This window comes from Salmo salar, chromosome ssa21 (assembly GCF_905237065.1).
Source record: "Salmo salar chromosome ssa21, Ssal_v3.1, whole genome shotgun sequence".
In the NCBI taxonomy this organism is placed as follows: domain Eukaryota; kingdom Metazoa; phylum Chordata; class Actinopteri; order Salmoniformes; family Salmonidae; genus Salmo; species Salmo salar.
In genome coordinates, this window is record NC_059462.1 from 52,278,061 (window position 1) to 52,287,634 (window position 9,574).

The 9,574-nt window shown below is 41.3% G+C and overlaps 1 protein-coding gene across 2 annotated transcripts; it reads left to right on the forward strand.

Moving 5' to 3' along the window:
• The first annotated feature begins 490 nt into the window (after positions 1–490).
• ercc1 (excision repair cross-complementation group 1) lies at positions 491–5,355 on the forward strand. Of its 2 annotated transcripts, none has more exons than XM_014165660.2 (9): positions 491–655; positions 1,360–1,863; positions 2,045–2,154; positions 2,517–2,616; positions 2,787–2,863; positions 3,125–3,224; positions 4,686–4,757; positions 4,850–4,918; positions 5,140–5,355. In XM_014165660.2, exons 1-9 carry the CDS (start codon positions 593–595, stop codon positions 5,200–5,202), a joined length of 1,158 nt encoding a protein of 385 aa, XP_014021135.2. In that variant the 5' UTR covers positions 491–592; the 3' UTR covers positions 5,203–5,355.
• Positions 5,356–9,574: the final 4,219 nt, after the last annotated feature.

Genomic DNA, 9,574 nt, shown 5'->3' on the forward strand with positions numbered 1-9,574 from the left:
TATTCTAACTATTCAATTCAATTCAAGGGGCTTTATTGGCATGGGAAACATATGTTAACCTTGCCAAAGCAAGTGAAGTGAATATACTGTGCTGCTTGCTCCTGCCTTTGACTGAGTCCTGCATCTGAGGTTTCACACCCACAGAGTGACAGCCATCGGGCTCCTCCACTTCATTATCCTTCAGCAAAGGTTACACAATCATACAGCTTTGGTGTTTGTCTCTTTCCTTTAGTAGCCTACAATTGAAGATGTTGGCACACATCTGTTACTTAGCTGTCGTTTCCCAAGGGATTTTCCTCCAATTCTTTTCCTTCTTCAAAAAAGTACTTTCGGGGAGGGGGGGGTGCAATGCTCTGACAATGTTCAAAATACGCCGTCAGAAATGCGTTCAAGTCGACGAACCCTATTCCTTATGTGGAACTCTTGCGTCCTCTGTTGACAGATTATGGAAATACAGCTAGTGGAATCGATGACTCCTTGATCAACAGCATAAAGTCATGCCTGGTTGACGTTATCGACACTCGGCAGTGGACGTCAAAAACAGAGGGGCAGGTAGCTATGTGGCTAGCTAGAGCATGTATTTGATTCAAATATGGAAAAAAAGAGGTTTAATATCAACCTAGACGACTCTGCCTTCACAAAAGAAAGAGCCCCGGTAAGTAAATCGTTAATTAGTTAGCTAATCACCAGCTATGTTTCAAGGGTGTAAGCTAGCTAGCTATTTTAACTATTCAATTCAATTCAGAGGGCTTTATAGGCATGGGAAACATATGTTAACATTGCCAAAGCAAGTGAAGTGAATATACAAAAGTGAAATAAACAATAAAAATGAACAGTAAACATTACAGAAGTTCCAAAAGAATAAAGACATTACGTGTGTTGTAACGATGTACAAATGGTTAAGGTAGAAAAAGGACTATCCTAGTCTTGTTAGCGATCTAGCTAACTTAGTAGTGCTGACCAAAGCTACAGTAGAGATATTTGGTGTCTCGAAACACTCTGGAAACTGGTCTATCTTCTGTCCAGATTGTTCTATTTGGTTGCAGTTGCAGACAGACAACCAGTCCCTCAAACCTCAGGTGTAGCTAGTCTTTTTGTCGTTACTAAAGTCCACTAGCTAAATTACTAAGATGTAACGTTAAGTGTTATTGTAGTTACACCTACAAGGAAGGTTGAAGGTAGCAAGTGGTTGAAAATACAGTTTTCCCGTTGTCCGGTTTTGGACCTCTATACAATATTCATAACTTTCCATCTTGGCTTTGATTTGTAGAGCGTTGCAATACACATTGCATATGTCACATTTTGGAGAACTACATGGGCACATGGTTAATAAAGCCACCCACCTGGGTTCTCTTGCAGGTAAAACCCCTGTTCCAGCCTTCATCTAAGGCAGGCCAGAGTGCAGCAGCAGCATCATCATCATCATCAACCACCTCTGAGACCACAGCTCAGCTTGTACCCCTGTCTGCTGGTCAACCGCTATCCTACGCAGAGTTTATTGTCCAGAGCAAAGGCCATGCACCTCTGCGAGTCCCCTCAGCTCCTCAGAGAGTGGAGCTGTCCAGGGTGGCTGCAGGGACTGGGACAGGGATAGATACAGAGACTGGTAGTTTGAAGCAGGGTCCCAGTCAAGGTGGGCCTGATGTGACGTCGTCGTCCTCTGTGGAGTGTGAGAGGCCTCAGGACCAGGCCCAGGGGACAAAGGATCTGGGTTCTGGTGGACCACCAGGGGTTACAGAGGGAGAGGAGGGGCAGAGGGCTGGGACTGAGCAGGGGGAGGGTCAAGGGTCAGAGGGCAGCAACATCCTAGGTCATCCGAAACTAGTGGGGTCTGGTAATAGTATCATAGTCAGCCCCAGACAGGTAAGAGTGATGGATGTTAATAAAAGTTACAGTTGAAAAAGTGTCATACCTAAGTAGCATTCTTACCAACATAATAATTTAATTTAATGTCTTTGTTCAGAGAGACTTTACCAATAACTTAAGAAAGCTTTGATGTGTTGTCTTACTAATTAATCTTCACAACTTGGTTGTTATTGTGCAGAGAGGAAACCCCATTCTGAAGTTTGTGAGGAGTGTGCCTTGGGAGTTTGGAGAAGTGGTCCCTGACTATGTCCTGGGACAGACAACCTGCGCTCTCTTCCTCAGGTCGCTGTGTGTGTACAATACATGCTTTATGGAATTTTTACTGTGTGTGTGTGTGTGTGTGATGTGGCCTTTTCTGTTCCACTGAAACCTGTTATACATGCTCACCTCTCACCTAGTTAGTGAGTAGCCGCTAGCCACTTCTCTTCTTTTCTTGTTGTTTTATTCTGTGAACCTTTACACCTTCACATAAATGTTGCTATGCATGCAACGACTTCTCTGGAACAAACGATGGTGACATTTGCTAGTCATGTTCTAATAGTATCTCCCTCTTGTATTTGTGTCTGTGCTTGTTGGATGATGTCCTGGCTTGTTGGTGTTGTCCTGGCCTGGCTCCGTTGTACTGTTCTTGCTCCTTGTTGGACCGGCAGTCTGAGGTACCACAACCTCAACCCCAACTACATCCACGACCGTCTCAAACTGCTGGGCCAGACCTTCACCCTCAGGGTTCTACTGGTGTTAGTTGATGTGGTGAGGCTAGAAAATTGGTCTTTTCTCCTCATTTATTGTTGAATTTAATTAGAGGTCATGATTATAGTGTAAAAGTACTTTTATACTGATCATTTTTCAGTTTACACATTGCAGATTTGCCTAATACCCCACTCTCTCCTGTCCCCACTCTCCCTGGTGGTGTTTTGCAGAAAGACCCTCACCATTCTCTGAAAGAGCTGGCTCGTATCTGCATCATGGCTGACTGCACTCTCATCCTGGCCTGGAGGTAACCCTCTCACCCCTGGCCTGGCGGTGACCCTCTCACCCCTGGCCTGGCGGTGACCCTCTCACCCCTGGCCTGGCGGTGACCCTCTCACCCCTGGCCTGGCGGTGACCCTCTCACCCCTGGCCTGGCGGTGACCCTCTCACCCCTGGCCTGGCGGTGACCCTCTCACCCCTGGCCTGGCGGTGACCCTATCCATTCCTTACTATGTAATGACAATGTTTGAGAGTGAAGATTTAAGTTGGAACTTATTTTTCTTAACAGTCCAGAGGAGGCGGGGCGTTACCTGGAGACGTACAAGTCCTATGAGAAGAAACCAGCTGATCTGCTGAAGGAACATGTGGAGAAAGACTACCTGTCGAAGGTCTGAGCCATTATTGGCAATAACCAACAGTCATATTGATACACTGAACAAAAATATAAACGCAAAATGTAAAGTGTTGGTTTCATGAGCTGAAGTAAAATATCCCAGAAATGTTCCTTATGCACAAAAATCTTATTTCTCCTCAATGTTGTGCACAAATGTGTTTACATCCATATCAGTGATAATTTCTCCTTTGCCAAGATAATTAATCTACCTACCTGACAGGTGTGGCATATCAAGAAGCTGAGTAGACAGCATGATTATTACACAGGTGCACCTTGTGTTGGGAGACAATAAAAGGCCACTCTAAAATGTGCAGTTTTGTCACACAATACCATAGATGTTTTAAGGGATTGTGCAATTGGCATGCTAACTGCAGGAATGTCCACCAGAGCTGTTGCCAGATAATTTAATGTTAATTTCTCTACCATTAGCCGCCTCCGACATCGTTTCAAAGAATTTGGCAGTACGTCCAAGTGGCCTCACAACCGCAGACCATGTGTAATCACGCCAGCCCAGGACCTCCACATCCTGCTTCTTCACCTGCGGAATCGTATGAGACCAGTAACCCGGACAGCTTATGAAACTGTGGGTTTGCACAGCCAAAGAATTTCTGCACAAATCTGTCAGAAACCGTCTCAGGGAAGCTCATCTGCGTTGCTCGTTATCCTCACCAGGGTCTTGATCTGACTGCAGTTTGGCGTTGTAACCGACTTCAGTGGGCAAATGCTCACTTTTGCTGGGCACTGGAGAAGTGGGCTTTTCACAGATGAATCCCAGTTTCATCTTTAGCGGGGAGATTGCAGACAGCGTGTATGGCGTTGTTCACAATCAGCTCACCCACACAGAGTGCCCCATGGTGGGGTTATGGTATGAGCAGGCATAAGCTACGGACAACGAACACAATTGCATTTTTTACGATGGCAATTTGAATGCACAGAGATACCGATAACACCCGTTTTAAATAAACATGTCACCCATGTATTATGTTTGGGATGCTCTGGATCGACTTGTTCGACAGCGTATTCCAGTTCGCACCAATATCCAGCAAGAAGAGTGGGACAACATTCCACAGGCCACAACTAACAACCTGATCAACTATAGGTGAAGGAGATGTCGCACGGCATGAGGCAAATGGTGGACACACCAGATACTGACTGGTTTTCAGAATTTTTATATATTTATTATTATTATTATTTTTTTTTTAAGGTATCTGTGACCAACAGATGCGTATCTGTATTCCCAGTCATGTAACAAACATAGATTAGGGCCTAATTAATTTATTCATTTATTTGAATTGACTGATTTCCTTTTAAGAACTAACTCAGTAAAATCTTAGAAATTGTTGCTTTTATATTTTTGTTCAGTGTTCTACCTGTCTACGGTCTGAGCTGTTACAGAGCCATAGCCAACAGTACTTTTTAAAATATTTTTTTTATGAGAAGTGTCTTGTTTTTACAGGTGACGGACTGTCTGACCACTGTGAAGTCTGTCAACAAGACTGACTCTATCACTCTGCTGTCAACCTTCTCTGTAAGAGGCTGTCATTATATATTGAAATGAACCGTACTAGTGTACTCAAATGAATTGTCTTGAGTTGAGATAAGAGATGGTCTTTTTCTCAGTCCTTAGAGGGGATCATCACTGCAGCTAAAGAGGACCTGGTTCTCTGTCCTGGACTGGGACCACAGAAGGTGAGCAGGAAGGAATGTGTTTGACAGAGGGAATAGTGTTCACTTGAATTTAAAATATGACCTTCAACATTTAATTATTATAATTCAGTGTGATTATTTCCAAATGTTGATGGTTATTTCAAACCATTAAGGAAAATATATCCTCGAACAGTGTCAGTTTTCCTTAGTTAGTCTCCTTGCATTATTGAGTGGTGTGTGTGTGTGTTTGCTGTGTCCTACAGGCCAGACGTCTCTATGACGTGCTACACCAGCCCTTCCTCAAGGCCAAGAAGAAAGACGGCTGACCCACAGATAGTCCTTACTACTGTACTGTTGACCTTTCTCCTCAGCAGGAAACTGGCTTCCATAATGGCCCACCTCTATCCTAAGGACTGGTTCAACTGTAATGTAATGTTGTTTTTTTACATTTGTATAAAAATAAAACACAAGAAAATAGATCTTGAGTCAATACATGTTAGAATCACCTCTGGTAGTGATTACAGCTGTGAGTCTGTCTGGGTAAGTCCACACCTGGACTGTACAATATTTTGTTATTTTTTTAATTATTCAACTCTGTCAAATTGGTTGTTGATCATTGCTAGACAACCATTTTCAGGACTTGCCATAGATTCTATAGCAGATTTAAGTCAAAACTGTAATTCGGCCACTCGAACGTTCACTGTCTTCTTGGTTAGCAACTCCAGTGTAGATTTGGTCTTGTGTTTTAGGTTATTGTCCTGCTGAAAGGTGAATTCATCTCCCATTGTCTGGTGGAAAGCAGACTAAACCAGACCTGTGGTTAGCTCCAGTCTGTTTTTAGTTGTTTTTTTTTATCCTGAAATACTCCCCACTCCTTATTAATGATTACAAGCATACCCATAACATGATGCAGCCACCACTATCAGGGATGCAAACTAGTCACCTTTCAGTGAAATTTGCCGTTTTGAATCCAAAATAGGTGACCTAAGTGATTTGTGTAGATCCGATTGAGAGAAGTTTGGGCGAGGGGGGGGCTTTGGTTGACTACTGGCTGTATGCCAACGAGTGATGCGCCTTTGGAGCAATACTGGCTGTATCCAAGGCTGTTACGGGAATTAAGTTATCAATGTTCTTAAACCGAGCTTCAATTAAACTACTCAGTCTGCCCCCCAGATGGTGTAAGATTCTGGTTGAATGAAGCAGACGGAGAGCCAGCCTACAATTGGTCAGAATGTTTATTTACGAGAGCTCTAAAATCCATACAATGCACACAGCCTTTTATATTACACATTTCGTCATACAAATGAACTTACATCAGTAGAGAACTCCACCCCGCTTTAGGCGTCTGTATTTTTCCACAGTACCCAGACCACCTGTCTCCTTATCTTTTGCCAGCCTAGCTGTTTTCGGGCAGTTGTTTCCCTCCCTAACTTAGGGAGGCCCATTTTCCTGTTCCTCTCACAAGGTCGTCTTATCAACTATGCCCTGTTCATTTTGAAATAGTAACAGTGTCTTACTCACACACAGTATTGGAGTATAGTTTTTAACCCATTATTATAGCCTTATAATTTAAAATACATTTCAACAGGTTATATGGTTTCTGAGTGAAATCATTTAGTCAAACCTTTAATCATATAATTTCCATTACAAAGGCTCAGCCAATCATTCACATAACAACAGAATGCAGCATGTGACTGAAGAGAGAAAAGACAACCAATGTAATAGTTAGAGCATCAGTGTGCTCTCTGGAAAGAGAGTAGAATGGCAATTTGGCACTTTATTAATTTACAGCAGCGCGTCTCCTGAACGATATCGACGAGGTAGGTGAGAAGCTTGACCACGAAGACAAGGTGATGAAGCATACTTCATGAGCTGTAACCGAAAAACAACTGGCATTTGGAAAGTTTGAGATGAGGGAGAAAGTGTGGTGGAACAGGCTTTTGCTAGTATTGTTAAGTATCTTACTCTGCTCGATCTAATTATCCGTTAGCTAGCCAGAGAAATGTTGAGCAACTTTAGCCAACTTAACTGATCAAACAGAATTTATGGTGTGAAAATGAGCTGGCTAATAGACAGCTATCATTTGTAACCTAACCAATTCGCTATAGTGTTAACTGGTAACGTTATACGACTCCTTGCCCTTCCTGAAGTTATAACGTGTTAATTGCTGACTGGACCCTGGCAATCTGTGTGAAATGTTAACTAGCTAATGAACTAATGTTTTCCCAAAGGGTATTATGCTCCGCTGGCACATTGTAGAACAGATGTCCACAGGCAGAAAGTGTACTATGTAATAATCTGCAGTGTAGCCCAAAGATATTGCTTTTGTTGTGTTGAACTTGACAGTAACGTGTGTGTGAGGTGGGATTATTACATGTTTTACTCAGTGAATGTTATTTTTGCAAACATGTAGCCTTGTGCATTTGATCGATGAACTTAATGTTTTTTTCCCCCCGAGTGAAATATTTATGTGTGGTCACAAGCGTTCTATTATAAAGGCTGTCATGGCTAACTGCAATAGCGGTTAGAGCGTTGGGCCAGTAACCAAAAAGTTGCTGGATCGAATCCCTGAGCTGACAAGGTAAAAATTAGTGTATTGTTTTTTTTCTCAAGACTTGAGTGTCATTTGCAGTTTTTTAGCTGTGATTTAGGTTCACATTAACCACTTTTTATTTTACACACAGAGACTGATCATGTAGATCATATTCTTTGTGGTTTAATTTGTTAAAACCTGCATTTCCCCCTAGCAGGGATTTGTTTGCCTCCTATCACAGCCATTAAACTCTAGCTGTTTTAAAGTCACCATTGGCCTCATGGTGAAATCCCTGAACGGTTTCCTTCCTCTCCGGCAACTGAGTTAGGAAGGACGCCTGTATCTTTGTAATGAATAGGTCTATTGATACACCATCCAAAGTGTAATAACTTCACCATGCTCAAAGGGATATTCAGTGTCTTTTTTTAAAAATCTACCATTAGGTGCCCTTATTTGTGAGGCATTGGAAAAACTCCCTAGACTTTGTGGTTGAATCTGTGTTTGAAATGCACTGTTTGACTGGGACCCTACAGATAATTGTATGTGTGGGGTGTTTACCATGATTTTTTTTAATGACTATTATTGCACACAGTGAGTCCATGCAATTTATTACGTCACTTGTTAAGGAAATGTTTACTCCTGAACTTATTTAGGCTTGCCCTAACAAAAGGGTTGAATACTTATTAACTCAAGACATTTCAGCTTTTAATTTTTAATTTTAACATTTTGGAAAACATAATTCCACTTTCACGTTATGGAGTATTGTGTGTAAGTCAGTGAAAAAACATCTAAATTTAATCCATTGTTAATTCAGGCTGTAACACAACAAAATGTGGAACAAGTAAAGGGCTGTACATTATTTCTGAAAGCATTTGCAAAGTCATCAACAGTTATTTATTTCAATTCAACCCAGGTTTCAACTAAAACTAGACAATACATACAGTGAGGGAAAAAACGTATTTGATCCCCTGCTGATTTTGTACGTTTGCCCACTGACAAAGAAATTATCAGTTTATAACTTTAATGGTAGGTTTATTTGAACAGTGAGAGACAGAAAAACAACAAAAATCCAGAAAAACGCATGTCAAAAATATTATAAATTGATTTGCATTTTAATGAGGGAAATAAGTATTTGACCCCTCTGCAAAACATGACTTAGTACTTGGTGGCAAAACCCTTGTTGGCAATCAGAGGTCAGACGTTTCTTGTAGTTGGCCACCAGGTTTGCACACGTCTCAGGAGGGATTTTGTCGCACTCCTCTTTGCAGATCTTCTCCAAGTCATTAAGGTTTCGAAGGCTGACGTTTGGCAACTCGAACCTTCAGCTCCCTCCACAGATTTTCTATGGGATTAAGGTCTGGAGACTGGCTAGGCCACTCCAGGACCTTAATGTGCTTCTTCTTGAGCCACTCCTTTGTTGCCTTGGCCGTGTGTTTTGGGTCATTGTCATGCTGGAATACCCATCCACAACCCATTTTCAATGCCCTGGCTGAGGGAAGGAGGTTCTCACCCAAATACTTTTTTCTCTCACTGTAGGCTTAGGGTTTCAAGCGTTGGTTGATTTCAAATGTAATCTTCAAGTTAATCATGAATATGTTGAATTCACGTCTCCATTTCAACCAAAAATCTAAATTTAAAGAATAGGACTAAATCAAATCACAGTTTATTTAAGATTAGATTAAGTCCTTCGCGTCATCATTTTTTTGGGGGGTTGAGATGTAGACCAACATCAGTTATTCATTTGTAGACAAACTGGATATTGAATTGTGTTTGGTTGTCAACTCAAATATCAACATTTGAAAGAGATGTACTGTGTCTTCGTATTAGACTAAGTCAGCGGAACTGTCTACACATTCATTTGATTTTTAGTCCTATTCTTTAACATTGATTCTTGGTTGAGATGGAGACATGTATCCAACATATCATTTTTTTTTTTTTGTAACAGTATTTTTATTGGAGTTTCACAATTTTTACCCATATTAAGAGATACAAAGACAAAGCAAAAAAAACAGCACTCACTTACACATAGCTGCATATATATATATATATATATATATATATATATATATATATATACTGCTCAAAAAATAAAGGGAACACTTAATTAGCGACTGTTGTAAAATCGATATTCTGATATTCTTTGAGTTTATTTGGGAAATAGAAAC

Excerpts from the sequence above, each read along its gene's own strand:
- ercc1 (XM_014165660.2), top strand. The coding sequence starts at position 593 with ATGGAAAAAAAGAGGTTTAATATCAACCTAGACGACTCTGCCTTCACA. Across the intron at positions 2,864-3,124 it reads ACTCTCATCCTGGCCTGGAG|TCCAGAGGAGGCGGGGCGTT; the intron begins GTAACCCTCTCA and ends TTTTCTTAACAG. Across the intron at positions 4,758-4,849 it reads CTCTGCTGTCAACCTTCTCT|TCCTTAGAGGGGATCATCAC; the intron begins GTAAGAGGCTGT and ends TCTTTTTCTCAG.